General features: G+C 50.4%; 10 protein-coding genes across 10 annotated transcripts; 7 read left to right on the top strand and 3 right to left on the bottom strand.

The window, feature by feature from the left end:
• Positions 1-561: 561 nt before the first annotated feature.
• On the top strand, positions 562-1,455 carry POX_g08930 (D-aminoacyl-tRNA deacylase; the record flags this gene model as incomplete). Its single annotated transcript, XM_050117697.1, has 5 exons — positions 562-568; positions 628-806; positions 892-934; positions 1,003-1,229; positions 1,309-1,455. 5 exons carry the CDS (start codon positions 562-564, stop codon positions 1,453-1,455), a joined length of 603 nt encoding a protein of 200 aa, XP_049965841.1.
• Positions 1,456-1,811: 356 nt separating this feature from the next.
• POX_g08929 (Peptidyl-prolyl cis-trans isomerase D) lies at positions 1,812-3,231 on the top strand (the record flags this gene model as incomplete). The annotated part of the gene is made up of 5 exons (XM_050117696.1): positions 1,812-1,824; positions 1,919-1,986; positions 2,054-2,063; positions 2,141-2,227; positions 2,291-3,231. The coding sequence occupies 5 exons, from the start codon at positions 1,812-1,814 to the stop codon at positions 3,229-3,231; spliced, it is 1,119 nt and encodes a 372-aa protein (XP_049965840.1).
• Positions 3,232-4,555: 1,324 nt separating this feature from the next.
• Positions 4,556-5,993, top strand: POX_g08928 (uncharacterized protein; the record flags this gene model as incomplete). The annotated part of the gene is made up of 2 exons (XM_050117695.1): positions 4,556-4,748; positions 4,861-5,993. The coding sequence occupies 2 exons, from the start codon at positions 4,556-4,558 to the stop codon at positions 5,991-5,993; spliced, it is 1,326 nt and encodes a 441-aa protein (XP_049965839.1).
• Positions 5,994-6,107: 114 nt separating this feature from the next.
• On the bottom strand, positions 6,108-7,611 carry POX_g08927 (putative formamidase; the record flags this gene model as incomplete). Its single annotated transcript, XM_050117694.1, has 5 exons — positions 6,108-6,686; positions 6,753-7,029; positions 7,094-7,382; positions 7,448-7,466; positions 7,537-7,611. The coding sequence occupies 5 exons, from the start codon at positions 7,609-7,611 to the stop codon at positions 6,108-6,110; spliced, it is 1,239 nt and encodes a 412-aa protein (XP_049965838.1).
• Positions 7,612-8,315: 704 nt separating this feature from the next.
• POX_g08926 (uncharacterized protein) lies at positions 8,316-9,833 on the bottom strand (the record flags this gene model as incomplete). The annotated part of the gene is made up of 4 exons (XM_050117693.1): positions 8,316-8,675; positions 8,737-9,360; positions 9,417-9,523; positions 9,731-9,833. 4 exons carry the CDS (start codon positions 9,831-9,833, stop codon positions 8,316-8,318), a joined length of 1,194 nt encoding a protein of 397 aa, XP_049965837.1.
• A 317-nt stretch (positions 9,834-10,150) lies between these two features.
• On the top strand, positions 10,151-12,256 carry POX_g08925 (uncharacterized protein; the record flags this gene model as incomplete). Its single annotated transcript, XM_050117692.1, has 1 exon — positions 10,151-12,256. One exon carries the CDS (start codon positions 10,151-10,153, stop codon positions 12,254-12,256), a length of 2,106 nt encoding a protein of 701 aa, XP_049965836.1.
• Positions 12,257-12,825: 569 nt separating this feature from the next.
• POX_g08924 (Acetyl-coenzyme A synthetase) lies at positions 12,826-16,575 on the bottom strand (the record flags this gene model as incomplete). Its single annotated transcript, XM_050117691.1, has 6 exons — positions 12,826-14,334; positions 14,393-14,670; positions 14,729-14,858; positions 14,912-15,172; positions 15,232-16,432; positions 16,490-16,575. The coding sequence occupies 6 exons, from the start codon at positions 16,573-16,575 to the stop codon at positions 12,826-12,828; spliced, it is 3,465 nt and encodes a 1,154-aa protein (XP_049965835.1).
• Positions 16,576-17,516: 941 nt separating this feature from the next.
• On the top strand, positions 17,517-18,583 carry POX_g08923 (uncharacterized protein; the record flags this gene model as incomplete). Its single annotated transcript, XM_050117690.1, has 2 exons — positions 17,517-17,890; positions 17,953-18,583. The coding sequence occupies 2 exons, from the start codon at positions 17,517-17,519 to the stop codon at positions 18,581-18,583; spliced, it is 1,005 nt and encodes a 334-aa protein (XP_049965834.1).
• A 1,826-nt stretch (positions 18,584-20,409) lies between these two features.
• On the top strand, positions 20,410-21,522 carry POX_g08922 (Farnesyl pyrophosphate synthase; the record flags this gene model as incomplete). Its single annotated transcript, XM_050117689.1, has 2 exons — positions 20,410-20,520; positions 20,605-21,522. The coding sequence occupies 2 exons, from the start codon at positions 20,410-20,412 to the stop codon at positions 21,520-21,522; spliced, it is 1,029 nt and encodes a 342-aa protein (XP_049965833.1).
• Positions 21,523-24,052: 2,530 nt separating this feature from the next.
• On the top strand, positions 24,053-25,742 carry POX_g08921 (uncharacterized protein; the record flags this gene model as incomplete). The annotated part of the gene is made up of 3 exons (XM_050117688.1): positions 24,053-24,228; positions 24,310-24,753; positions 24,827-25,742. The coding sequence occupies 3 exons, from the start codon at positions 24,053-24,055 to the stop codon at positions 25,740-25,742; spliced, it is 1,536 nt and encodes a 511-aa protein (XP_049965832.1).
• Between the last annotated feature and the right edge of the window lie 148 nt (positions 25,743-25,890).

The following is a 25,890-nucleotide window of genomic DNA, read 5'->3' as shown; positions in this document are numbered from 1 at the left end:
GGTGGAGTGTCCCGTCCACTCGGTCGTCTCGAAGGTGTCTTTGCGGTGGGGAACGAATTTGTTGCGATGCGTGCTGCGAAGAAGGACAGTCAGCAACACTGCCTGTCAAAGAGAGCACGTGAGTGTTGTTCTGGTTCCGCGGGGAAAGTCACACCAAGTCAATCAGCTCCGAATGGCGCGATTGCAAGCAGTTTGCTACTCTCGTCGTCCTTGTAAGTGGAAAGCTTCCAGAAGCCCAGATGCGGAAGGCGGTAGGATCCCCAAATTCACAGCCAAGGTTGCGGCCGTTGGGGACTGACCAGCGCGTGCGCAAAACTCTACCGAAACCTCGTGTGACTGGGACCGTGATCAAAGAGTGATTCTTTAACTCTGGATCCAGAAATTCTTTGAGTTCACCTGTCAATTGAGGCCACCGTCGCTGGAACCTGGATCAGGAGTGCGGAGAACAATTCAGGATTGGTATGTAGACGGTTCGCCGAGGGATTGTGCTCTATGTGGGGTTTCCCCGTTGGCTAATGCTTCATGCGTCAGACCAGTTCGGCATCGCATCGAACGAACGCTATGAAACGTATGCATCCTCAATAATGCAATCTTGGAATTAGGGAGCTTGCGCTAAATGGCGCTCAGTGGTTATTCAGAGAGTGAAGTCTGCCTCCGTCACCGTTGACTCTGAGCTCATCTCATCCATTGGCAAGGGACTACTGGTCTTTGCGGGGGTGGGCAAAGATGACACTGAGAAAGAGGCCGAGAATCTTGTGAACAAAGTTTTGAAAGCCAAATTCTGGCCTGATGAAGATGGAAAACAGGTATAGACACGGCCTTGGCGATCTTTGTCGACCTGATGCACGCACCCCATGCTGACCCTTTTTGTGTCTGTTCTTCCCAACCCAGTGGAAGAAGAATGTCCAGGAAATTGAGGGAGAAGTTCTCTGTGGTACGCCACATTGTTCTTGTGAAGACTCATCAACTCCGACAGCGTCCCTGACATGTTTCCAATCATAGTATCCCAATTCACTCTTTTTGGCAAGATTAAGAAGGGTAACAAGCCGGATTTCCACGATGCGGCGGATGCGACCACAGCACGGCGACTCTATGACCATTTCTATAACAAGATGAGAGAGAGCTATGTCCCAGACCGAGTGAAAAATGGCGTCTTTCAAGCCATGATGGATGTCGAATTGAAGAACGACGGGCCGGTGGGTGTCGACTACCGCAGTGAAGATGCGGCGGTACATAATGCCTGTCTGGCTTGACACCTTTGCGCCGCTGTTGAACTTGTGACTGATGAACTGTACCTTCTTTTCCTAGGTGACCATTGAGATTGATACTAATCTCCCCAAAAAGGAGCCTCAAGCGCCGAAAAACGACGGCAGCGCCAAGGGGAAAGATGCAAAGGACGACGACAAGACGGGGAGTACTTTCGAGTTTCAAATCCCACCCGAATTACTGGCATAAAAAGGGGTTAGCATTTACATTGGTGGACCGGCGTTGGTGTACATAGTTCATTCGTATATACCCTAGAATGGTGTTCAATTTCATGGGCGTTCTGGCAATACTAACGTGGATCACTATCCTTGCGACGCAAAGCGCCGGAGTGTATTTTTAGGGTTGAGCATGGAAGCTTCTTGAAGATCAACCGCAGGAAAGCCGCCCAGAGAGTCCCCACGTCAACGTTGTCATTTCCACTTCTTCAACTTCTTCAATTTCTTCCTCGTCAACCCCGAGATTCCCTGCTCTCTGAAATTTTCCAGCGCCCACCTCACTCGTTGCTCTACCTCCCTTGCGCTCTTTCTCCGCATCTATCCAACACTATGGCCGAGTCCAGTACGTCCTTTTCTCCTAGTCTCAGTGCGGGGTTCAATGGCTCGGCCCCGCGCTCTCCGAGTGAGATTTTACAGCGGCTAATTGCGATGAATAGAGCGCCCGCGTGTTTTCTTCGATATCCAGATTGGCGACCAAAAGGTTGGCCGGGTGAACTTTGAGCTCGTGAGTTACCGCCCTCTTCCTGCGCAGACTCGGACAGGAACCCAAGACGCTAACACCTTTTGTCCAGTTCAACGATGGTACGTGCGAGCGCATTGGCGGAGAAATGATCGATCGCGATCGCAAACTGGAGACTAATTTATTTGACCTGCGATAGTTGTTCCCAAGACTGCCGAGAACTTCCGTGCCCTTTGCACCGGTGAGAAGGGCACGGGCAAGCAGGGCAAGCCATTGACCTACAAGGGTACGTTACTCGCCTGCGTTTCCATTGCGCCCCGAGTCTTCATCTGACCAGCTCCCATTTTAGGGTCCATTTTCCACCGTGTGATCAAGCAATTTATGATCCAAGGTGGTGACTTTACTGCGTTCAACGGCACCGGCGGCGAGTCCATCTACGGCGAAAAGTTTGATGATGAGAACTTCGACCTCAAGCACGAACGTCCCTTCCTCCTTTCCATGGCCAACTCGGGCCCCGGTACCAACGGTAGTCAATTCTTCGTGACCACCGTCCCTACTCCCCATCTCGATGGCAAGCACGTCGTCTTCGGAGAGGTACTCAACGGCAAGAGCATCATCCGCAAGATCGAGAACATGCCCACCCAATCCGACAAGCCCAAGGTTGATGTGACGGTGGTGGACTGCGGTGAGCTCACCGGAGAAGAGTACGACAACGCCGACAAGCGGGTGCAGGATGCCACAGGAGATCCTTACGAGGATTTTCCCGAGGACCACCAGGGTGAAGAGTTAACGTCCACTCTTGCTTTGAAGATCGCTACCGAGCTCAAGGGTTTCGGTAACACTGCATTCAAGAAGGGCGAGCTGAACCTGGGTCTTGAGAAGTACCAGAAGGGTCTGCGGTACCTGAATGAGTTTCCCGAGCCCGCCGAGTCTGACCCCAAGGAGCTGGGCGAGCAGATGAAGGCCCTCCGCTTCACTCTTCACTCCAACTCCTCCTTGCTTGCCAACAAGCTCCAGCAATACCGGCAAGCTCAAAGCTGGGCTTCGTACGCTCTCCAGGTTGCCGAGGCCGCCAAGGCCAAGGATGCTGATCTGGCCAAGGTCTACTTCCGCCGTGCGCTCGCGCACGAGGGACTCAAGGAGGAAGACGAGGCGCTGAAGGACCTCCAGGAGGCTGCGAAGCTGGCCCCTACCGATGCTGGTATCACCAACGAGATTGCCAAGGTCAAGAAGGCCATGAAGGACCGTGATGCCAAGGACAAGGCTGCCGCCCGCAAGTTCTTCTCCTGAGGAGCTCGCATTTAATGATTCACGAAGTGATTCTGCCCGCTTTTTTTTGCCCCCGCCGATGTACCACTACTACATCACTGAAATCTCAACCCAGATTTTCCCAGATCAAACCAGCTTTCACCTTGACGTCCACAGCTCAGCTCGAAGCTCACGGAACGCTTTGCTTTTGTAACAGAGCGCTTTTGTATTTCCGGCTAAAATACCAACTAAGCAATCTTTACACCGTTTTGTGAGATATATTAAGTTTTGCTTTAATCACTTGAATATTGCTTGAGTTCTACATGTTGCTGAATACATTCGACGAATTTGAGGCCAAAAGGCTCGTCATCCGACCGGCCCAAATGGTTTCTTTTGGAGTCATAGCTCCATGTGCTAAATTGTCCGATAAGAGAGGAGGTCTCTGTCTGCAGATCTTTGTTCCGATACTTCGTGAGTCTCCAATCGTACAAAGTCCTAGTTGTACCCTGAGGTGGTCGTCATTGAAGAACGGAGACTCGTGTTTGTACTCTGTGAAACATCCCTCCAACAGCCACGCCCCGACAGGGATGCTGCGCAACCTCTGGAAATATTCCGCTACTTTCATCTGGTTGAATGAGACCAGTTTGTTATCTCCTAACTTACTGTAGCTCTCTCTTCCAGTTTACTTAGAAAAGTAATGCTTATAGTAGACCCTTCGCAGGACATTAATGATCCTGCATGTGCACTACACTAAACGGCCCTCTGGACCTCTCCCCAAAAAGGATCCTCCCCCGAGCGGGATGAACCGACTAGCTTGCACTTGGTTTTACCCGATAGGCCACTCGACAGATGGTGAACAAGTAGAACGGATTGGAAGCCGGAAGATGGTTAGAGAGGTAACCTCGAGGTCGAGTCTGGGGGTGGAGGCTGGGAGTAGGAAGGTCCACGCGATGGAAGATGCTCCTGGAAGGTCCAGTTGCTGCGAGTGAATGGATACCGCTAGACACACCTCTCTTATGCAATAATATCAATAATGGACCCGAAATACGTCCATGAGATTTCGCCTTTGGCAATTCATGGCTGTAGGCACCTATTTCGGCTGGACAGTAGGTTCCAGGCGGCATTGTGACTGGCGGAGGATGTCCCGATCTAGTTGACTACTAAGGTACTAAAGTTGCACAACCTTGTAAGCAAATACCTATAAATCACGAGTATGAAATGCTCATTGTAAGACTATCCTTCAGAATCAAATCTGAGTTTCCATCTGACTACTACCTAGTCTTCAGGATATTCTCAATTTGCCCCGCTGTTCTGCTCTCTCTAGTTTCATACACATCATTCGTCTTCACCACGTCAAGAAAATCAAATGACTCGACCGCCGCTCACCCTCGAGTCCTCGATTTTGATCATCGGCGCCGGAACATGGGGTTGCTCAACGGCCCTTCATCTCGCCCGTCGAGGATATCGGAATGTTCGAGTTCTCGATCCATTCGCCGTTCCATCGCCCATTGCCGCAGGTAATGATATCAACAAGATCATGGAGCATAAGGAGCTCAAAGGTATCGTTCTTCACTCACCCCAAATACAATCCATCTGCCCACGCAGACACATTCGACGAACTATGCGCCCCCGTATTGACTCAAATTCTCTGTTTTTTTTTTGCCTAATTAGAAAACCATCGCGATCCCAAAAGTGTGGCGTTCGTCACCTGTACCCGAGCAGCTTTGAAGGGATGGCAAACAGACCCCGTCTTTGCTCCATATTTCCACGAGACTGGATTCATCGTTGCCGCAAGCACCCCCGAGCTCATCGCACATCTCAAGAAGCAAGAGATCGATCCCATGCAAGCTGATTTTGAGGATCTGCAGACGCCGGCGGACTTTCGCAATACCATGCCTCCGGGCGTGTTGACGGGGGATTTCCCCGGCTGGAAAGGATGGCTGAGCCGCAAAGATACCGGATGGATTCATGCGCGCAAGGCCATCGTGTCGGCTGCCACGGAAGCCAAAAGACTCGGGGTTCAGTTCATCACTGGGAGTCCCGAGGGCCAAGTGGTGGAGCTGATTTACGAGAACGGGGACGTCAAGGGCGCCTCGACAGCGGATGGCAAGCGACACATGACTGACTATACAATTCTGGCGGCCGGTGCTGGATCTGATCAGCTTCTGGACTTTGAGAAGCAGCTCCGCCCAACGGCTTGGACGATCTCCCATATTCGCATGTCCCCCGAAGAGGCGCAGCAGTATCGGAACTTACCGGTGCTATTTAATCCTGGAAAGGGCTTCTTCATTGAACCGGACGAGGACCACCACGAGCTGAAAATTTGTGACGAGCATCCGGGATACTGCAATTTCGTGGAAGATTTCCGACGACCAGGGGAAGAGAGAAGTGTCCCATTTGCCAGAGAACAAATTCCACTGGAAGCGGAAGCCCGGGCGAGAAGTTTCTTGCAGGAAACCATGCCTCATCTGGCGGATCGGCCACTCGCATTCGCGAGAATCTGCTGGGACACCGACACGGTCGATCGAGCGTTCTTGATAGATCGACATCCTCGATATGCCTCCCTTGTGGTGGCCGTGGGAGGGTCTGGGAATGGAGCCATGCAGATGCCGGCCATTGGTGGATTTATCGTCGACGCACTCGAAGGGAAGTTGCAGGATGAATTGAGCAACGTGGTGCGGTGGCGGCCGGAGATGGCCATTGATCGGGATTGGCATTCTACGCAGAATCGGCATGGGGGTCTGCACAAGGTCATGAATTTGCAAGAGATTAAGGAGGACGAGTGGACCTGCATCAACAAGTGAACAACGATCGTCGAAGCAGTTTTGCCCGCCCCAATGAAAAAAAAAGAAGCCCCCACAGGAATGATAATTAAGAAAACAGAAAGAATTGGCATTCATTATACGTATCGTAGGCATTCACTGGTTTGCAAATGCACAGCTTCCCAAGTCTCGCTTCACCACCTCCGCCTCGGGCCTAATGTCAAAGTCGAAGATATCCATGGGGACCCCGAGTGTGGTACAGGCATTGGGAATATCGACAATCCCAGCAATGTGCCCTTGAATAGGTGCACATGAAAGAAGCAGATAAATCTGGTAGTCCGAGTACCCATAGCGTCTCAAATACTCTATCACGCGGAGACAAGTCTGTCTATACGCGACCGTGGCGTCAAGGTAGTGCTGTTTTCCATTCTCATCAACCGAAAAGCCCTCAAAGGTCAGGTACCGTCCAGGTCCGAATTGAGGTTCGACCGGACCAGGGAGGAAGATGGGAGACTTCATGCCCATCTTGGCCATGCCGTTCTTGATCACCGAGAACTTGAGTGTGATGACACCCGCCATCTCAATGGCGCCACAAAAGGAGATTTCTCCATCTCCCTGGGAAAAGTGCAAGTCACCGACCGAGAATTTGGCGCCCGGGACGTGAACCGGGAGATAGACTTTGGATCCGCGCGACAAATTTTTGATGTCGCAATTGCCACCATGTTCAGGACGACCCTGGACACGCCGTTTCGGTCAGAATGACTCCATAGTCTTGGACAGGTGTGCTATGTAGAGGCTTACCGGAATGGTTCTCGCTCCTTCTTTGGCGATCTTCTCCTTGATGTCCTCGGTGGCGTTTCCAGCATGGGCGTTCTGCGGTTGCGGCGGCTGAGCCACGATGCGACCCTCGACCGTGTTTGCTGCGATCAGCTCTCCTTCACGCCGATTCCATTCAGCAAGCACCTCGGCCGAAGGAGCACATCCAAGAATCCCGGGATGAATCAAGCCTGCGAATCGTACGCCGGGAATGTGTCGACTGGAGCAGAAGATACCTTCAAAGTCCCAGATTGCTTTGGCACTGCAATGCTTGCGGTTAGAAAGAGCGTAGCCACGGAGAAGAGGGACAGGCAGAATGCACGAACGCCTTGGGATAGATCTCGTCCAAGAAGCCTCCCCCGTTTTCTTTGGCAAAGACACCAGTAAACCCCCATGGCTGATCTTGGAAGGGCTGCACATCCTGAATCTCCACCAGCAGAACATCACCGGGCTCGGCGGTCTCAACGTCAAACGGACCCGATAGATAATGGATCTCGGTCAGATCGACTGTTCTGACATCCTCCGCGGAATCATCGTTCTTGATCTGCCCACCCGTCCAGTCCAGACATTCAATCTTGACGACTTCATTATTGGCGATCTTGCCACATGCCGGAACTAGAGGAGAAGTGGCACACCGAGTCAGACTTGAATTGCAACACTGCATTCTCTCTGTGACCTACTATCAGGATGCCATCGATTCTACAAGTGACAGTCAGCTATTGCGCCAGCATTCGGCATGAAAGCCATAGGCCTTGATAACTTGACCTACATGAAGACCTGGCTGGTCGCGAGCGTGCTTGTTGAGATCAACCTTCAGAGCGGTTCGAATCCCTTTGACCCCCATTTTGACGATGAGTGGATTGGGACTGAACAATGAAAAGAAAGCAGTTCTTGGAGAATAACAAGTGATGACGATGTACATTCATATTTGGAGAAAGGAATGAGGGGTTGATGAATACCCGAAGATCGACCGGGGGGGGGGGGGGGGGGGGGGGGGGGGGGGGGGGGGGGGGGGGGGGACGCTCTCTTCAGGCGCTTCTCCCCGCAGCGGACGACAGGCTCCAATTGGGCGATCGCGCTGGTGTTGGCGTTCGATGACCAGTTCAGAACCGACTATCTCCGATGATGCTTTATCTTCAGTGTTTCCGCTGAGTAACGGGTCCGCGGGGACATTTGTAATGATCGGCTTCTTGTCAGATAAGCCTATCATCATCTACATTGAACGAGATTGCACCCGCTGAGTTTGGATATATTCGGGAGACTGGAGGAGAGGGCAGCGACAGATTGGAGCATTAGCCTAGAAAAATTATCAATTGTCTCTGGGGCATAATGAAAGCCTCGGCTTCGATAAGCAGGGAAACAGTGATATTGCATTCATCGCTTAATTTCTACAAGCACCAGCTCAATGTATTGTAACATGTCGCCCGACTGCGCCGAACTTCTAGCACAAAAGGCTGCTGACAGACGCCAACGACCTTAGAGAGTGTGAGATTCTCCAGTATGCCCATAAAGTTCAGTCTAGCGCGATAGATTGCCTTTCGTCCTCTTTCAAGAGAATTCCTTTTTAGGTACCGTGGTAGAGCCTTGAGCGCCATTCTGGTCTGTAACCACATTGAGCCTGTCAATATTTTCGAGCGACAACCGCAGAAAGTCATGCTTGTTCTTCCACGTCACTTGACTTTCGGCGAAACCCTCACTCTCGGCTGGTGTGGGAGGTGGATCGGTAATCTTGGTGATCAGGTAGGCTGTGGACGCTTCGGCAACTCCGTACATGAGCACTCCAATAAAAGGGGTCTTCAACACAATGGTAAAGGCAAATGCAAATCCGAAAAGAACACCTTCTCGATCACGGAACCAGCGGCGCTTCTGATCGGGGGTAAATTTGATGCGGCGGAAATATGGCTCAAGCTGTTGACATGGTCAGTCGTGGCGGGGGCAGGGAATTCAATGTAAAACAGCATGCACGTACAAGTTCACGCATCAGACTTCTTGACGCAAAATAGGTGTGGAGGAATTTGACGATCATCGCTTTGGGAAGCACCAGACCAGCGCCAAAGATGACTGCGGCTGGAGCTGTGCCCACATGACTGCGGAATGTATAGAAACTCGCAGCAGGCATCACGAAGCGGCCAATGACGGGAGTGAGAGAGAGAAGATACACGCCAAGAAGCGTTCCCATTCTCTTTGCATATCGTTGAACAAACATCTTGATGGCCTCGGACTTTGGCCGTGAGGATCGCGGACCAGTCTTTGTCGGAAACATCACCAGGCTGGGGTAGTACATGGCCCTCAGAGTGTCGGGGTTCTCGGACTGGTGCTTTTGAATGTACGTTGAATCAACCCATTCAACAGATTGCATGAAGCTATGGCAACAGTAAGCACCGGGTTGTAATAAGCGTGCTTGGGCGGGGTTGACCAACATTTCATCCAGGGTCGGAGTGATGTAACCCATCAAGGTCATTAACAGGAACGGGACTTGCAGCACTGATTTGGACATAAAATCCATGCCACCGAGAAGCTTCTCGTCCCAAGTTGCCTGATCCAAATTTACAATCCAAGAGGACAAGTAAATGGCAAGTTTCAGAATAATCATCTTTGTCAACGTGTGAGTAATCAATGCAATCTACTGGCACCAAATTGTATGCGTACCGGGATCTGGATGATGAGCTGAATGATGACTCCGACACCAACAGCAAGAGCTGCCTGCCGGAAATGCTCGTACTTGAAGAGATCAGGATTCTTCAAAGCTCGCACAGCTGTTTCGTCGCGTCAGTCTCACGTTTGGTGTCCCTACACCCGAGCTCCGCTGAAGGCCTGCGTTTCGAAGCCTGGGTTTGTATGAATCATGAAGATTTCATACGAGCAAAGACCTCGGTCTCATTGCTCGAGCACACCGATTCCATGAACATGGGCGCCCTCAGCGAGAATCAAACTGCGACAAAGAACAAGGCTGGAAAACATACTACCAACTATAGTAAGCTGGAACCCGCGAATGACCGCATTGGGCTCAAAATTGGCCATGGTCAAGGTCGCCCCCGTACTAGGAGGGTCCTTAAAGGAGCTCATATTTCGAATTCGTCTGATGGGTTTGATGGCGTTCAGAACGAGTGGAGGTCAATGCAGGTACAAGGCAACCATTTATACCACTTGGTGAGCCCTGTACGACTGCGTCATTGGCGATCACCTGACTCTATTAGCCTGAGGCAGACAGTACATGCCCCCGCGGGCGCAAAGCGACGAGAAACTCTAGGCAAGTGTAAATCGCGTCACCTGGCTTTTGCTTTGGGCGATGATTCTTTCGAGCATGATGGTCTTGCAGTGATCGCGCCCCCATGTGAAAAACGCACCATCTTCATACTGCGTCTCAGCCCTTTGTCTTGACCATGCCGGAGCCTCAGAGCAACACCTCGGGTCCAGTACACTCCATCCGCCGTGCGGTTACTCTCCCCACGAAGTTAAATCCGCATGCGCAGCGCTCCAAGGGGAACCTTTCAGAGAACGTCATCTTTTACCACCCTTTTGCAAAAATCGTTCATTTTGCGCCTCGAGCACTCGTTCCGATCCCTTCCAGCTCCACGCCCTCTGATTTCGACTATCCCGTTGACACGATCGAGACTCTCCCTTGGCGCTCGGCCACCGAAAGAACGGTCGCAACCGCGCCCCTGAGATTAGAAAGAGGCCTGACAGTCTTTCTGAAATGCGGAAATGTGGTCCGCGCAATTTTGAGAAACTCTCAGTGTTGGTGTGTTGACGGGGTCTCCAAATTTGTGTTGCGCATCCGCCCTCTCACATACTATCGCATCGAGTTGCCGTATGAAACCGCAGAGGACAAGGCATTAGTGGAGGATCTCAAAGCCGCCTTGCCAAACATTCTCCGGTACGAGGTCACGCCATGCCCATTTAAGCGCGCATTCAGCGTCGAATTGCCCGAAGAGGCCATAGCACCCCGACGCAAGAAAGCGTGGAAACCGAAAGAAATCAAAGATGGGTTATCTGTTGCGGCGCCGGTCAGCCAAAGGCCTTCGATCGACGCCAAAGTGGACTGGCCTGATTCTGTCAGCACTGGTGATGACACTGATGGAGCCACCACAGATGACAGTGGCTTGACCTCTGAAAGGACGAACAGTACAACCTCGGAGACAATCTTGGACAACGAAGCTATTCCCACGGACAATACCAGCACGGCGACTCCCAGCTTACCAATGGGTCGAAGCTCACTACCGGAAACAAAGCAGACATTTACGAATTTGCGCGAGAAGTTCGATGCCACCCCGGTATCGCAAGTCTCTCATGATCAAGAAGAAAACGAACAAATGCCAGCGACCATGGCCCTCGACGATGTCTCACTCCCGGGCCAAACGTCCACTATTCCCGTTGCTGATCCTCTCATCAGTGACAAGCAAAATATGAGCGTTTCAACGGCCGTTCAAGGAAGTCAAACAAGCGGTATGAAGAATTTTACCCACGATGAGAACTCTCAAACACCATACGGACAAGTGTTGGAACCTACTTCGGTCTCGGAGATGCTGAAAGGGCTGGAGAGTCCCTCCAATACTTCTGTGGGCTTGAAAACCCATCCTGCCCTGGGTGCAGTCGCCGATGACAGATACATTGAGCGATACGACCACCTGTCGGCAACGCCTGAACTTGATCGCGTACCGACGACTAGCGAAAATCGACTGGAATCCCCAGCGCAAAAGACTTCTTTGTCCGTGCTTCCAACGCACGAATGCGCGGTGCCCGACCATGAAGATGGGTTGCCAACTCCCAAGTCCGTCAACCACGATGCGGATCAATTGTTGCTACATCATTCATCTTCATCGATGAGGGATTCAACGAGTAGCAATGGTGATTCCTCACCAAACAGTGATGTTGCTTCAAACATTGAAGCCACTTCACAGGAACGCACCGCAGCTGTGTCTTCAGGGACTCATTTGGCCTCACAAGATCAGGCTGCAAATACCTCTGCACAGGCACTGAGTAGCGAAGAATCGAGCCCGCCGCTTAAAATGCCTCATTACGTTGTACGAGAGGAACCTCCCAAGCAACCGGCCTCCCGCTCGTCTTCAAGCGTTTCTCTGCATGACACGAGTGCGTCATTCCTGAGTCCCGATATGGACCACATGAGCTCCGAATTTCGTCGGCGGGCGCAGGCGACAAGGCAGCGCGATGTGTCGCCTATGCCTCCGCAATCTGCCCTTTACCAGCCTCCTCCGAATGAGCAGGCATCCTCTCTTCTCAGTAAGGCACTCTCATTAGTCTTGGTGCCGCCTATTCATCTATTTATCATTCTCCTGCATGTGGCTGCTCGGATTGTCATCAGCCCCGCCATCGGCTCTGCTCAAGAAGGCTTCACCTCAGGTTCGAAAGCATTGCCTTACAATTCATCCACAGAGGATGACTTTAGCTTTCCGCTGGAGCGTGAGAGTTCTTCGGAGTACGAAGACGCACGGATCACAAGGAAGCTTGATCCTTGGGATCTTGACTAACATTGGCTGTATCTCCTACGCTCAAGAGATCTGTCCACTTGGTCTGCTGACCATTCCTTCCTCCTTTACCCTTCACTTTTTCAATATTACGATTTCGATACTTTCCCCGATTTAATGATTCCCTTCTCTGATTTTATCCCCAACGTGCATGCGACACTGTGATCTCTCTTGTTTTTTTTATATTTCTTTCCTGCCATTCCCGGCTTTCATGATTTTGTTCGGATTTGCATGCCTGTTTACTGGAGGGGACACGTTCGGAGCGCGGATTTGATTCTGTATAGGTTTAATTGATGTATGATAGGTGGTGTTCCGCACTGCCTTGCAGTGTGTAGAATTAGTTGCGCCTACAGCAGCCGGTCGTTGGAAACTATGATGAGTCTTCAATATGATAATGAGTTTAATACGCACATTCAGTCTCATGGCAATCATCACCGTGATAGTGCGTGTAAGTGATTTCCAACATTTACTCTGCAGTAGGTTTTTTCAAAGACCCTAATCCCGCCAGGGAATTGAAAAAAAGCGAGAGCGTTCGTTCCTGGGCCAAATTTCTTCGAGCGAAGTGTTAAGTATTAATCCGAGGTCACCCATCTGAAGAATTCATTCTTCTGCAAACGTTCCATGGCGGCGCGCTCGAGAACAAATCGGAGCTCAAACGGTTCTGATTCGGATCCGCCCTCCAACTCATGCAGCGGCAGGACCCAGCAAACTCCTTTGACTTTCGTCTCCGGAATATCGTATCTTTCAACTTTGCCTAATGGGCCAAAATCCAAATAAAAGTCCATCCAGCGCAAGCTTGACACAATGATGCTCTTCCCATAAGCAGGGGTAATGGACGAAAAGCTGGAAGCTTCCGAGATCGTATGCAGAATGCCGCGCAGATAGCTCTCCGAGATAGAAGCAATTTGATCCCGCAGAGCGAGAGCATAGCCACATATCTGGGTGAGATCTTCCTGGCGCAGACTTCTGAGATCATCTGGGATCTTCATGTGGGAAGAAATTAATGAGATTGGATCTGTGGCCTCGGCCGCAACAAGTACATTTCCAATGTAATTGGGAGGCAGTTGGCACTGTTTCCGCACGTTTGCTGCGATGATCACTCTGGGTGGCGAGACACAGTCCGGCACGATGTCACGGCGTGCTGCATTGCCGCAAACTCCAACCAAGGCCGAGATCACGTCGTTGGACGTGCAATGGCGCCTTTTTCCAGAACCATCGTGGTCTTCGGCAGTCGAGGCAGAGTTGCAAACTTCTTTCAACAGCGCGATCTTTCTGGCACTGAGACTGAACTTGCGGCTGACAGCCTCGTGTGAGGAATCTTCAGTCGCACCCGCATCAAGAGATAGGGGAACCGGTGTCCATCCTAGCGGCACTGGCTCCTTCGATGCAGAGCTCCTGATGCGCTGGCGAGTAGAAGTCTCAATATCGTCACTGGTAGGCAGGCTCTCGGCTTGGTCTTTTGGACTGCTGCAAAGTCTTGCCAGAGTCTTGAGAACGACCGAGACGCCCGTGCTATCTAATGCCCGATGGTTATATGCCACGCATAGCACGATTCGTCGGGTTGTAACATTGGCTTGAAACCGCACCAGCGGCATGGGCTCTGTTGGGGGCATCATGAATGGAATAGGCAAATAATCTTGTTGGATGAAGTCGTCTGGTGTAATTTGATCCATCTTTGGGCTGAATGCCACCTTGAGCATGGGATACTTTTGCAGGAACGCCTTCTCTGCTGGTTGGACCTCGAATGCATCCTTTTTATCCTGACAATGCCTTGATGGCACCACTACACCAGTAAGAAACGGAAGAGAGTCACTCAACCGGGCAACACCATGGCGGAGGGCGTCGATGCCTTCGATGGAAGCTGCGCCAAATGAGAGGAACATGAACATGTGGCAAGGTGGCAGAATGTGATCAAGCAAAGTGAGCTCGTAATCCGAGAATTGGTAAGGATAGTCTGTAATTGAAGAGGCACTTCCTGCTGTTGAGCCAGGCGTATCAATTACCCTCGAGGTTCCTGAGCTCGGTGCATTCTGGCCTTTCACTTGCTCAACGATGTGTGAGATGACATCAGGATGGATCAGCTGCGGTTTGTTCATTAGCCACCGACACCTCGTTCCCTTGTGAATTCTGAGGACTCACAGTAGAAGTATCACCAAATTGATCGGTTTCACCCTCCAATATTTTCCTGAGTATCCGTCGCATGATTTTTCCTGATCGCGTTTTCGGAAGATCATTCACAATGAAAACATTTTTGGGAACAGCAAACCGCCCGATCGCCTTTCCGACATGCTCTTGCGCCGATGTACTCATTTCCCTGCTGTCTTCAGTCCCTGGCCTTTTGAGGACGGCAAAGACATTCAGCGCCTGGCCAGTGATTTGGTCCTGCACGCCGACAACGGCAACCTCGGCGAAAGGACCTGTGTATAGTCAGTAATAGATCCGAATCTCCACTTCTCTACGCTGGGTAGGCGTTACCTTGATTCAAAAGAGCAGATTCGATCTCCCCGGTTGACAGACGGTGACCCGAAATGTTAACCACATCGTCCACCCTACCCAGAATGGTGTAGTAGCCGTCCCGATCTCGACTGGCGCCGTCACCAGTGATCTCATCGGAGTTTCAGCAAGTACTCAACGAGGGAGAAGGAACAATTTGCTTACAAAGTATCCTCTTGAGTCGTTGAAATAGGTCTTTATGTATCTGGCATGGTCTCTCCATACCGTACGCGCAATGCCCGGCCATGACCGCTTGAATACGAGCAACCCTTGACCTTCATCTTCGTCTACTTCTTTACCCGAGTCGGGATCAATCAATGCTGGATTGAATCCAAAGAATGGCAAAGCAACGGAACCGGGTTTAATAGGAGTAACACCGGCCAGTGGTGTAAACGCGTGGCATCCAGTCTCAGTTTGAAAATATGTCTGATGTAAAATGTTAGCTTCGATGCACTGCAATTTTTCTTATTCTCGTCAAAACTCACGTCCAAGACACAGGCCCTTTTACGTCCAAGTATCTCGAAACACCACTCCCAAACATTGGGAGCTAGAGGCTCGCCGATTGATGCAATGACTCTCAAATCTTTCAAGGCCATTTTATTACCATCGGGACGAGCCTTTTTGATCATTCGCAGAGTTGTGGGTGCTGCATAGAAGTGAGAAGCTTTGCATCGACTGAGAATCTGCCAGAATCGATCAAAATCAGGGTATGCTGGCGTTCCCTCGAATATCACGGTCGTAATTCCAAGTAATAGCGGGCTGTAAACGAGATAATTGTGACCAGTGATCCAGCCGACGTCGCCGGCGCAAAACATGACGTCGGCTGGTTTGAGGTCCAGCGCGTATTTGCCCGAGACAGCGCAGCTTAGGAGATATCCTGCAGTGGAATGCATCAGGCCCTTGGGCTTCCCCGTCGACCCTGAAGTATAGAGCAGGTACAAAGGGTCTTCCGCCCCCATTGACACCGGTGCAAAGTAGGACGGCCACTTGGCACATTCTTCATGCCAATTGAAGTCGGTACTTCTATGGCACCATGGGACCGGATTCTTGGTCCTCCTGAGAACAAGACATTTCACTCTGGGACCTTCATATTCAACAAGTGCGTCTTCAACCAGGTTTTTCATGGGAATGACCTTGCCACCCCGGACACCTTCATCGACCGTGAGGATGACTTTTGATTTGGCGTCGTCCAATCGTCCTCGGAGCGACTGAGATGAGAAACCAGCAAACACAACCGAATGAACTGCGCCAATGCGGGCACATGCCAGCATACCCACAATTGCTTCCGGAATATTCGGCATGTACACGGTTACTACTTCACCCTGTTGAACGCCAAGGTCTTTCAACACCCAGGACAACTTCGATACGTCTCTGAGTAGCTCCGCGAACGTCATTCCTTCCGGCGTACTAGTGGGCTCATCTCGTTCATAGAGAATAGCCATTTTGTGGGGGTTGTGCGATGCATGTCGATCGACACAGTTGAAACAAGCGTTCAGTTTCCCTCCCGCAAACCAAGAATGGGTGCTGGCGTCAGCACCATTCAAATAGACGCTACGAAATGGACTGTCCCATTGCAGATGATCTGTGGCCATCGAAGACCAAAAATCTTCGGGCTGATCAATGGATCGTCGATAGAGGTTCTTGTAATCATTCTGGTCGTGTGTAGGAGGTACAGACGGTTGCTGTCTATCGATGTCATTAGCTGGGTCTATAAAAGTAAATCGATCTTTTATCTTCATTTACCGGACGGACGTCTCGGGGATGGTGATGTTGGAGGAACGGGCTGGGGCCGGATTGTCCTTCCGTTTGATCTGTCGGAAGATGGTCATCTCGGTGCCCAATGTTTGGCGAGGTTGTCTCGCTATGGAAAAGGGCGGGGATTCTTGTAGTCTGTTGTCAATCGTGGGTTTCCAGCGGTGAAAGACGCATTCTTATCATTCTCCTGTTCCTTAAAATTAACCGTCATCTCTGCCTGTGCGGTTTTTCGGAACACCAAGGCGCCTCTTGTGAGCAAGCTGACCCGAAAATCCACTAATTTTGGCTTGCCAAATCATACTCGGAGGTTTGTATCATCCGCCATGAAGTCATCGTACTTCATTGAGGTCTAGGTCATGCATAAAAAGTATACGACGGAGATATTCGGGCATGATTGACCGACACAAGTGATACCGCACGTCCGGACTCTGGAAGAACTATTGAATAATTCCTGCCAAGCTGATCGTCGTACTCCATGTAAGTAGTTTGCTGCATTGGAAATAAATGATCGGTATTCACTCTACGTGCGCAATTTTAAGTTTTTAGAGATGCAGAAGTCCATGCATGTAGCTGCATCACCACGTCAGGCAACCTTTTCTCACTCCTCTGCGAGGCAAGAATGTCATGAATGGGATCCATGAGGCCCAACTGCATGATGCATCAGCTCCACCAGTTCCCCCTTTAGCTCTCCTGAAATGCGGCATATGATGTATCGCACGGAAGCGAGCAAGTCAAAATCCAGGTATGGATCAAGACACTTTGTCTCCAAGATGTGGATATCGAATGACGCAAGCAAAGATTGCTCTCAGGGCGAGAGGCATGGCTCAGGAGGCCAAAGTAATGACAACAATGAAATTTCTTTGCACCTATCGCGATACAACTTTTTGTTTTAGTCATAGTCTGGAGGCTGGTATAGCTACCAAGGTATGCTATAATTAAGTCTCGTCCCGGGACAAGGAGCGAGGAGATGCCGACCTCGTCTATTCTTTTCGAGAAACATATTCGCCCAGTGAAAATGTCTTCTGTTCGTCCAGAAAGTGCTTTCGTCTACCATGGCCTCGATACTGGTGAATCTACCGATAAAGATGTGATCAAGTCGTTGATCAAATCGTTTCTCGAGGGAGTCGACTTTGACCGCCACGCACCACTTGTCAAGGATTCGGAGCTTGAAGTCGCCGTCTGGGCATATTTCAAATCCCAGAATCTGGGACCGAAGATTGAAAAAGCTGTCCATCGCGTTCTGAAGCTATCGGTGACCCTCACTCTCAACGCCTATAAATCCCTGCCATTCGAGAACAAAGTTCTTTGCGCCATTCAATTTCTCTACATGTTCCTAGTGGATGATATTGCGTTATCATTCCTTGACGAACTTCGCTCCTTTTGTCAAAAGTCAGTGGAGCTCGATAAAGAGCGTTCAAGATGAGAAGCACTTTGAACTAACTTTCTGTCAGTTTTGCGCTCAACAACGATCATCATCACCCGCTACTTAACGGCTTCGATAAACACCTTCGATATCTTGGCCGGTTTTACGGACCTTATTGCCATTCGACAATCATCAAGTCCGCTTTCGACTACGTCAACGGCCGTATCATTGAATATGAGATGGAACAGTCCGACTTTAAGTTCTCAGCCAAGACTCGACTGATGCCGATGTTTCTACGCACCAAAGTTGGGGCAGCTGAGATTCTCATCTCATTGCTATGGCCTAAGGCGTCCTACCCGGAACAAGAGAACCTGATCCGATTCTTCCCCGTCGTGCAAGAGCTTGTCCTGTTCACTGATTTTACGAACGATATTCTCTCTTACTACAAAGAGTTTATCATCGAACAGGAAACAGGTAATTTTGTGGCCAATTTCTCGGAGACGCACGGACTATCCCATCTGGACGTCCTCAAACACTTGACAAGTTACGCCCCGCAAGTTGTACACTCAGTGTATGAGATCCTGGGAAGTCGAGAGGACATGAAGAGAGTAGTGCGAGATTACATCAATGGTTGGATTCTTCTGTGTACCTCCCACCGCCGCTACCACCTTTTCGAGTTATTTGAAGACGAGGGCTATCTGCCACCCTACTGTGATTAACAGTTTGAGGGGTGAAGCATCTCTCATTCTTCATATTGTACCTATACAAATCAATTCACATCAGCTTTCAACTAAAGTGAGCCGTCTCGTCTGCGTTCGAAAAGGAAACGGAAAATTGTCACTTGGTCAAACGGCCAGCTTAGTTCCACAGTTGACCTGGCCCACTGTTCACGCACTGAGATGATCAAATCAAGTTCCTATTGCTGGAACCTCGGATATTGAACCTAAGGCGTCTATCCGCTTTTCGCCCTATCTGTAAAATCTGGTTTTGAGACCCAACCCTTGTCCGTATAGGTCCCTCCAGTCTGTAGGAAAGCATGGCCATCGGGAGTGCGTGGCGTTGGATACAGAGTCTATCTTAGCACCGTGGCCACTGACAAGGGCATATGCCTCGGGATCCCCGCCACGTAGGCCCTGAAAACGTGATAGATTGGGCTATCAATTTTCGGTTGAAAGTCATAGGAGCTCGGAATTGCTCCTTGAATCAGTCACACCCATACATAGCGGCAGGGTCCGATCGCACGGCCTTCGAAAAAAATAGATGCAGGTGGACAGACTCGGCCTGTCTCTAATATGTAGACGGGAAGTACCAGAGTTCCTCCTGGGTCGCCTTGAGGGATTTTTTACTGGCTCGGACTCATAATGAGCTACGTCAAAACTTGGCTGAAATCCTCATACCTATTGATTGAATACGGCTAGATGTTTCTTTGTAGGCCTAAAGTTTCTAGGTCGCACAAGACTTTTGACTGCATGAGGCAGAAACCGGCAAGCTTCTTTGGAAGACACTCATAGGAACGAGACGCAGTATTTAATTACTACTAGGTACCCATGGATGACGGTAGAACCTGCAGTGACCCAATGCATAGATCACGAGGAACCCACTTAGAGGCATAGAATGTCCAGGATGCCGATCCGCTACACAGTTTGTTTATCATATGCAGGTGGTATGTCATTATGCCAATCTGGTAGTGTGGAATTTTTCCATCTTTCCATGCTGGGACAGAAGTGGATCAATCTGCTAGAGGGCGATGATGATAGAATGCATATGGTGGCTTACATCCCCAGCACACCCTGACTTTCTCAAGCACCCTTCCTGCACCCCCATCCTGAATCCTGAAGATGGAGGTCGACTGTGTAGACTCGACGCATGATTTGTGCTAGTATGACGGGTCGGTGAATGATCATCTCCCGCATAAAATGGAAGAGCCAATCAACCCCTCGTGACCATGTACAGCACCCTGAGAGACTGAGTTACACAGCATAATGGTGGCTACATACACCGGAGGCTCGAGCTCAATTGCAGGAGCCATCTGTAGCAGAGAAATTCACAAGTTCGCATGAACAACCTGCCAGCCCCCGATCCACATTATACTCAAAACAAAACGTGGTGGAATCAAGCAAATGATTTGTCGCCTCATGGTTAGGAAGACAGCTTCTGACCCGCTATGTCCTCATGTGTCCTGTTAAGGATTCCGACCTTCCCAGAACGGCAAAATTATTTTTATCTTCTATTTTCTATACTAATCTCTACGTACTATGACCGATCCTCAATAGCGTGGTCTCCCGCTAATTCTTTTGCCTCGGTGGTGAATAACCTTAAACGGAGTGGAATTACCAAGACCGCTCTGCATCATTCTCTATGCGGAAGGAGCTTGGGAGTGATTGATTTCCTAGACCCCTTCATTATTTAGTTAGAATTTTTCTTCTCATCAAGACTGTGGTCTATCTTCTTGTCTCATTATACGTTCCTTTTGACTGCCGAAAGCTGGCGGCAGTTGGAATTTCCTGGCCTTTTTGCAACCGAGGCATATCGATCGCATTTAGAGATGGCGGAGAGAGACACCCTACAGGCTGTCCTACCGTCTGTCCTGACAGATTTAGAGAATGAGTTCATTCGTAATGGCGTTCCTGATGCACTTTCAGCTCAATTCCTCAGTGTATGCGCTTTTCGCCAACCCTTCTATTGTTCGTCTCACAGTCCAAACTAACGCTATGAAACATGATCATCCGGGACGGTGCAGTGTGTGAAGTACAACGTCCAAGGCGGAAAACTCAACCGCGGTTGCATTGTCCTGAGCACTGGTCGGCTCATGTCATCTCAACCTCTGAGCCCACGAAAGACTCGGCATCTCAGCATCCTGGGCTGGCTCACCGAGTTCTTTCAGGCTGCATACCTGATTTGGGACGACATAATGGACGCCTCAGAGTACCGTCGCGGTCAACCTTGCTGGTATCGCCGAGATGGGGTTGGGCTCAGTGCCGTGAACGATGCGTGCTTGATCAAATCATCAATTAGGGCACTCCTACGGCATTACTTCCTCGATCATCCGTGCTATAGCCAGTTAGAGGCGCTTTTCCATGAAGCCGCATTTCGGACAGAGCTCGGTCAGCTTGCCGACATGACGACCAGCGACCAATGTCACCTCGCTGATATGACCATGGAGCGCTACACATTTATCGCAGAGAACAAAACTGCATTCTACAGTTTCTGTCTTCCCGTGATGCTGGCCCTGTATTATCTTCAACTTGCGGATCCGAAGACCGTGGAGATTGTGCAAAGGGTTCTTCTTCGAATGGGATGGTATTTTCAAGTCCAGGATGATTATCTTGACGTGTTCGGGGATCCGAACACTACTGGCAAGGTTGGGACAGACATACGGGATAACAAGTGCTCATGGGTCGCTATCAAGGCTTTTGAGCTTTGCAATTCTGAACAGAAGGCCTTGCTCAGTCTCTGCTACGGAAGACCCAGCGTTCAAGCAGAGGACCGGGCGAAACAGCTCTTTTGCGAGGTCGATATTGAGAATTGCTTTCGGAGGGTGGAAATTGCCGAGGAACGTGATCTTGAGGCACAGATTGATCAAATTGGAGGTGAGCATGAAGACCTCAAAGTCGCCCTCCGGTCAACTCTCAAGAAAATATCGCGGCGAGATAAATAGACTCGGTATAGCACTTTAACACCAGAAATCTTCCAAAGCTAGAGATTGACTTGAACTTTCCTTTCTTGACTCCCTCCTCTCTTACTCAGCGCTGGTAAAGCTTGGAATGTGCTTCATGGAACGGATAGGCTGCAGATTTGGATCAATACTGTCTGCTGCTGAATGCGATCGTCGTCATTCGATCAGTTATTCATTCCAATGACAGAGACCACTGGGCTCCGAGGAGGAAGAACGATCCCACCATCCAGAGCGACCGCACACCTTGTCTTATACTTAACTTTCTAAGTGTAGTGGAGAGCCTTCTCGAGATCATGTACTCAGTACATAGGCCATATTGTGATCTGTGCCAGTGTGCTGTTCCGTCTACATGTTGTGTTTGATCTCAATTGACGAAAAGCCCTTGCACGTGATCGGACAGACCGGCAGCGATCTAGTCCGACGCATCAGTGCAGGAGATGACCCAGTCTCCACTCCTACTAGGTTGGAATAAATGGTTCTTCCTTTGCCACTCACAGATGGAATCCTTCATCATCACGATCTGCTGGTCAGCCACTATAGCTACCCAGTAAGATTGGAGGCCTGTTGTATAAGCTCAATCGGCTAGCCTGTTTCACCGATTCCAATTTTCAGAGAATCCGCTGTGGACACATGTGCCTCGCGGAAGGAGTACCTAAGTGGATACGACTGGGTCTTGACCTCCCAAGCGACCCGGACCATTCGCCCTGAGAATAACATACTGCTCAAGCACCTATCCCGCTCTTTCTCATTGCTCCATCCTGAGCTGGAGGCGTATTTCTGGAAATGGGAAATACCAAATCGGTTAGAATACATTACGAACCTACAGGATCATCCAAACAAGATGAGAGGCCAGATTCCTCCGATCCTCGATCTCCCTTTGTAACAGCGCTTCAACGCTAATGGCGTGTACATCAATGATGGCATAGCAGGCAGCCAGTACACTAAAAATTGACAGTACTCAATAGTATTGAGTCAATACTATTTGCGGCATAGTGGGGCGGAACAGGAAAGGAGAGTAGTAGGGTGCAGATGAAACTTTTTCGACCAGGGACAAGGATGGTTCAACTAATTGGATGAACTACCCATTTCGGGCTTTCCCCCCCCCCCCCCCCAAGCGATGGCCAATTGGCAAATCGAGTCAAACCTCAGCCTTGCATGCATATACCGGATAATATTCGCCAACTCTTGGCGCTCCATTTCTGTTACTTCCGTGGTAGTCCCGTCCTCATCCCCTTGCCGACCCTGAGATGTCTGATTTGGTTGATAGACGTGACCTAGCTCGTGGTGCTTCACTCGGAAAACACCCGTTTCGACAACGAGCAAAGGTCAATCTACAGGAAGCATCAAGAGGGCTTTGATCTTCATTTAGTTGTTCCTGGAGAGGCTGGGATATGTTTGACACGGCAAAGAACAGGTTCGAATAGGAGTCAACCTTGTCGGATCTGATATGACAGTAGACATCGTTTGCGGTTGCCCGAAGAAAAGAAAGGAAGGGGGTCCAATAATACCGCAGCATTTGAGATTTCAAATGGTAGGTACGAATCACAGTCCCTCAGCCTCACTGGCTCGACGACGAGTGAGTGTGACTCGGGACTACCGATGGTCTTCGCCGACTCGACGGCCTTGGTCTTGTGGGATGAGGAGAATACTACTGATGAGAACCAACAAAATATGTTGGTCAAATGGGGGATGTGTAAGGACAGGGGAGGTGGAACTGGGTAGAGAAGCTAGATAATGATCGATGAAAGACGAGAGGAAGAACGCTCCAGACTACTGCATAAAACAGAACTTTAGTCGTGATCTGCGATAGGAGCACTTCAATGTGACGTGAGTATAGGACAGGCGGTGAGATGCATTTGGAGGGCAGTACTGTACTGTAGGTAGTTAGGCACAGAGATGTCCGCTGACCTGCCGTCGTGTGGAACACTTCGCGCGAGTTCAATTGTGGCAACGATCACAGGAGTTGAGCCGGTGATGACATTTCCTCAGTGAATCTGTGGAAGCTGAGCGTCCTCAGAAAAGCTGTGGCAGCCTAGACAGGAAAGATCTACCCGCCGGAAATTAATTTATATACTACCTGGAAGTATATACTGGCACAGACAGTACATGGTGGATGATAGAAAACGCGGAAACGAACACTGTAAGCGAAGTGTGGAGAGTGGATGGTCTAAGCTTTCTCCGGTGCCAACGAGAGGTCCCGTTGGGAGTTGAGACATCTCGGTACTGACCAAGTTCCATTACCTCAAGAGGAGTTGACTCGAACCGACTCTGGTCTGACTAATGGCTGCTCGCGGCTCCAAACTGCACGCATTACGCACTATGCGGTGTACTCGAGGAGAGTAGACAGCCCATAGTTTGGTTAGCTCCATGCGCAGCCGCGTCGGACATTCATTATCTGGCCGTTCCCCCCCCCCCCCCCCCCCCCCCCCCCTTTTTTTTCTAACAAAGAGAGGCCAATTGCCAAAGGCTGCCATGACAATCGGGTGATTCCAGTTTACAACCCCATATCGGTATGATCGAGACGACGCACCTTTTGATCCTCGGTGCCGTGGTGGCGCTGGGGTTGATTCTCCTCCATGGCCGTCGTTATGATCCTCGCGAACCGCCCATGGTGACCAACGGCATCCCGATCGTGGGACACGCATTCGGCCTTTTGTGGAATGGAGTCGGACATTGGGGTGATCAAGCGTAAGTGTTGTGCCGAACTGGTCAAAGTAGAAGTTGCCTCCCCCCAGGAAATATGACACCCGAATTGACTCGTCCACTTAGCAAAAAGCACCGCGACAAGCCCATCATCGGCTTGGACATGCTGGTCAACAAGTTCTACGTTGTGACTTCGCCCGACCTGGTTCAGGCGGTTCAGCGCAATTCAAAGACACTCACTTTTAGTCCGCTGCTCTTGTTCAGTGCAAAGTCCATCTCCGGGATCAAGAATCCTAAATCCTTGCACATCCTCAGAGATAAAGACGCGGGTGGTGAGGGTCTGGGCCTGCGAATTATGCATTCCATGATCCCGACTTTAGTTGGGAAACCGTTGGATAAATTGAATATTCATATGATTCGGTTGATTCAGCCATTTATTGAGCAACTCAGTCAGACTTCCACTTTCGACCTATACGGATGGTGCAAAGATGCCACCATGGCTGCCAGCACTGAAGCCACTTATGGCCCTTTGAACCCGTACGCCGACAAGAAGATCCAGGACCTCTGGTGGTAAGTGAAGAATCACCCGCGGGCGAGTAGGCCCCCCAGTCAACTGGTGCTGTATATCTAACGGCTCTCGCAGGGATTTTGAAGGTGGCCTCGGCCTCCTCCTGCCTAATATCTGGCCGTCACTCCTGGCGCGCAAGCCATACTACGCTCGTCAACAGGTTGCAGATGCAGTCTACAAATACACCCAAGCAGATGGCCACAAGCAAGCTTCTGAGCTGGCTAATGTGCGCTTCAAGGCAACCATGGGAAGTGGCCTCTCACTCGAAGAATACTGCTTACTGGAAGTCAGCATGCTCTTGGCGTTCGTTTCCAACACGGTCCCCGCCATGTTCTGGTGCATGTTTGATTTCCATTCCCGGCCCCAACTTCTGGAGGAACTTCGCCAAGAGATCGAGCTCAACGCGCTCAGGGTGGCCGACGACGGCTCGCATAGCATCGACCTGACCTCCATTCGAGAGAAATGTCCACTTTTGCTCTCCGCATTCCAGGAGGTTCTCCGATTCCGGTCCAACTCGTCACCCATGCGGATCGTGATAAAGGACACTCTTCTTGCGGACAAATATCTTCTCAAGGCTGGCAACTCTGTGAATATGCCTTCCATCCCACTCGCACAACACCCTGATGTGTGGGGGGAGAGCCAAGCCGTCTTTGACGAGCGGCGGTTCATGAGCACGGGCGATAAACAAGATGGGAGACGCACCGGTGGCTTCATGACCTTTGGCGTCTCACCAACGGTGTGTCCCGGTCGACACTTTGCCAGCTCAGAAATCCTGCTTCTCGTAGCCATGGTCATGCTCCGGTACGATCTCGAGCCTGTAGGGGGAGTGTGGAAAGAGCCCCCCAAGGTCAAGACGAGCATGGTCTCCATCACGGGCCCAGTCAAAGGAAAGTTCCCGGTCAAGCCAACGCTGCGTGAAAAGTACGCCGGAGTAAAATGGGGCTTCCACGTGGAGGAAGGCAAGGGTCAATTTCCCTTGGCTATTGGATAGTCGTGAACTCGTTCGGAACGTGTATGCAGAAATCAGGGCGGGGGAAAAGTTTCAAATGATCATCATCAACGCCGTTTTTTTATCAGAAAATTAGCTAGATGGTTAAGAAAGAGCCAGCCCAGGAGCCGAAGAACACATCAACGCACTA

The sequence above is a fragment of the Penicillium oxalicum genome, chromosome VII (genome assembly GCF_001723175.1).
Source record: "Penicillium oxalicum strain HP7-1 chromosome VII, whole genome shotgun sequence".
Classification (NCBI taxonomy): domain Eukaryota; kingdom Fungi; phylum Ascomycota; class Eurotiomycetes; order Eurotiales; family Aspergillaceae; genus Penicillium; species Penicillium oxalicum.
This window is presented reverse-complemented; position numbering and strand designations above follow the sequence as displayed.